Source organism: Protobothrops mucrosquamatus, unplaced genomic scaffold (genome assembly GCF_001527695.2).
Source record: "Protobothrops mucrosquamatus isolate PMUCROS unplaced genomic scaffold, P.Mucros_1.0 scaffold3943, whole genome shotgun sequence".
Taxonomy (NCBI): domain Eukaryota; kingdom Metazoa; phylum Chordata; class Lepidosauria; order Squamata; family Viperidae; genus Protobothrops; species Protobothrops mucrosquamatus.
This window is the reverse complement of record NW_015389886.1, coordinates 118,139-120,244: the sequence shown is the minus strand read 5'-3', so window position 1 is coordinate 120,244 and position 2,106 is coordinate 118,139. Positions and strand designations below refer to the sequence as shown.

Genomic DNA, 2,106 nt, shown 5'->3' with positions numbered 1-2,106 from the left:
AAAGTTTTGCATCGTCTCATTACCTGGAATGGGGACTTCAATTCGGGAGGCGCCCTCGTAAATAAGAACTGGATGATGGTACTGTAGGGAATGATGTCTCCCACCGCTGGGCTGCTGGAAATATGCTCGCTGGTCTGGAAGAGCATGGGTCTGTTGGAGGAGGAGGAGGCACGATGGTGAAAAGGTCAGAACGTTAAGAGCAGGGGTCTTCAAACTTGGCCCTTTGATGACTTGTGGACTTCAACTCCCAGAATTCCTGAGCCAGCATGGCTCAGCTTGGAAACCTTTCCCTTTCCCCTCAGCGTGGCTGGCTCAGGAATTCTGGGAGTTGAAGTCCACGAGTCATAAAAGAGCCAAGGTTGCCTACCCCTGGCTTAACTAATTCTGCTCATGGAGATTCGAGGGAAACGATCCCTTTTTGACCGCAATTGAGCCCCGCTTTTCTGCTGTTAAGCGAGACCGTTGTTAAGTGGGTTTTGCCATTTTACAACTTTTCTGGCTCAGCATTGTTAAGTGAATCACTGCCACTATTAAGTTAGTCACACAGTTGTTCAGTGAATCCAGCTCCCCCGTTGACTTTGCATGCCAGAAAGTCACAAAAGGGGATCGTGTGACCCCGGGACACTGCAACCGTTGTAAGTACATGCCAGTTGCCGAGCCTCTGAATTTTGATCAAGTGACCGTGGGGGACGCTGCAATGATCGTTAAGGGTGAAAAACGGTCATAAGTCACCTTTTTCCAGCGCCGTTGTCAAAGCGTCACTAAATGAACGATCGTTAAGTCGAGAACTACCTCTATTCCTGAATACCTTCTATCCCAGGGGTAGGCAACCTTGGCTCTTTTATGACTCGTGGACTTCAACTCACAGAATTCCTGAGCCAGCATGGCTCAGCTTGGAAACCTCTCCCTTTCCCCTCAGCATGGCTGGCTGAGAATTCTGGGAGTTGAAGTCCACGAGTCATAAAAGAGCCAAGGTTCCCCACCCCTGCCCTATATCAGGGCTCCTCAATCTTGGCAACTTTAAGACTCGTGGACTTCAACTCCCAGAATTCCTGAGCCAGCATGGCTGAGCTTGGAAACCTCTCCCTTTCCCCTCAGTGTGGCTGGCTCAGGAATTCTGGGAGTTGAAGTCCACAAGTCATAAAAGGGTCAAGGTTCCCCACCCCTGCCCTATATCAGGGGTCTTCAAACTTGGCCCTTTGATGACTTGTGGACTTCAACTCCCAGAATTCCTCAGCCAGCGTGCAAAATAAACAGAAGATTTAGTAATGGCTTCTCACAGGAGGGGAAACCTAATCTGCTACTTCATCTGTCAATGACACCAGAGATCCTGTCTCTTTAAGAACAGGCCAATCTATATAAACTCTAAAATAGTAAATACTCAAGTACGGGTAGGTGCTGCGCAGTCTCAATTTTTACTCCCACTTTGGAAACATTTATTGAAGGAAGAAAAAAAAAAAAGCTTGGCATAGGGCTAGTTTACCTTCTCTAGAGGCCAGTCACTGAATTCTTTACTTTGTTAAAAAAAAAAAAAAATTCTACTGAAATACTGACATTTTACGTCAATTAAAACAAATTGCCCTGAAATGCTGACAATAAAGAATTACAGAGTTCAAAGGAAACTTGGAGACTTATAGTCTAACCCAGGGGTCTTCAAACTTGGCCCTTTGATGACTTGTGGACTTCAATTCCCAGAATTCCTCAGCCAGCCTCCATTTTGTTTGTTAGATTTAAGACAGGGGTCTTCAAACTTGGCCCTTTGATGACTTGTGGACTTCAACTCCCAGAATTCCTCAGCCAGCGTGCTCTCTTTCTCTGTGTGTGTGTTTTATACTCTTTCTCTCTGTGTGTGTTTTATACTCTTTCTCTTTGTGTTTTATACTCTTTCTCTCTGTGTGTGTTTTATACTCTTTCTCTCTCTGTGTGTTTTATACTCTTTCTCTCTGTGTGTGTTTTATACTCTTTCTCTTTGTGTTTTATACTCTTTCTCTCTGTGTGTGTTTTATACTCTTTCTCTCTGTGTGTTTTATACTCTTTCTCTCTCTGTGTGTTTTATACTCTTTCTCTCTCTGTGTGTTTTATACTCTTTCTCTCTGTGTGTGTTTT

At 44.7% G+C, this 2,106-nt stretch overlaps 1 protein-coding gene across 1 annotated transcript in view; it reads right to left on the bottom strand.

The window, feature by feature from the left end:
- Positions 1–23: 23 nt before the first annotated feature.
- LOC107298405 (conserved oligomeric Golgi complex subunit 5-like) overlaps positions 24–2,106 on the bottom strand; it is a gene marked incomplete at both ends in the record, with an annotated part of 119,479 nt that continues 117,396 nt past the window's right edge. The window contains one exon of the mRNA XM_015827781.1: positions 24–172. Within this exon, the coding sequence (XP_015683267.1) occupies positions 24–172 (149 nt within the window). The remainder of the gene's footprint in view (positions 173–2,106) is intronic.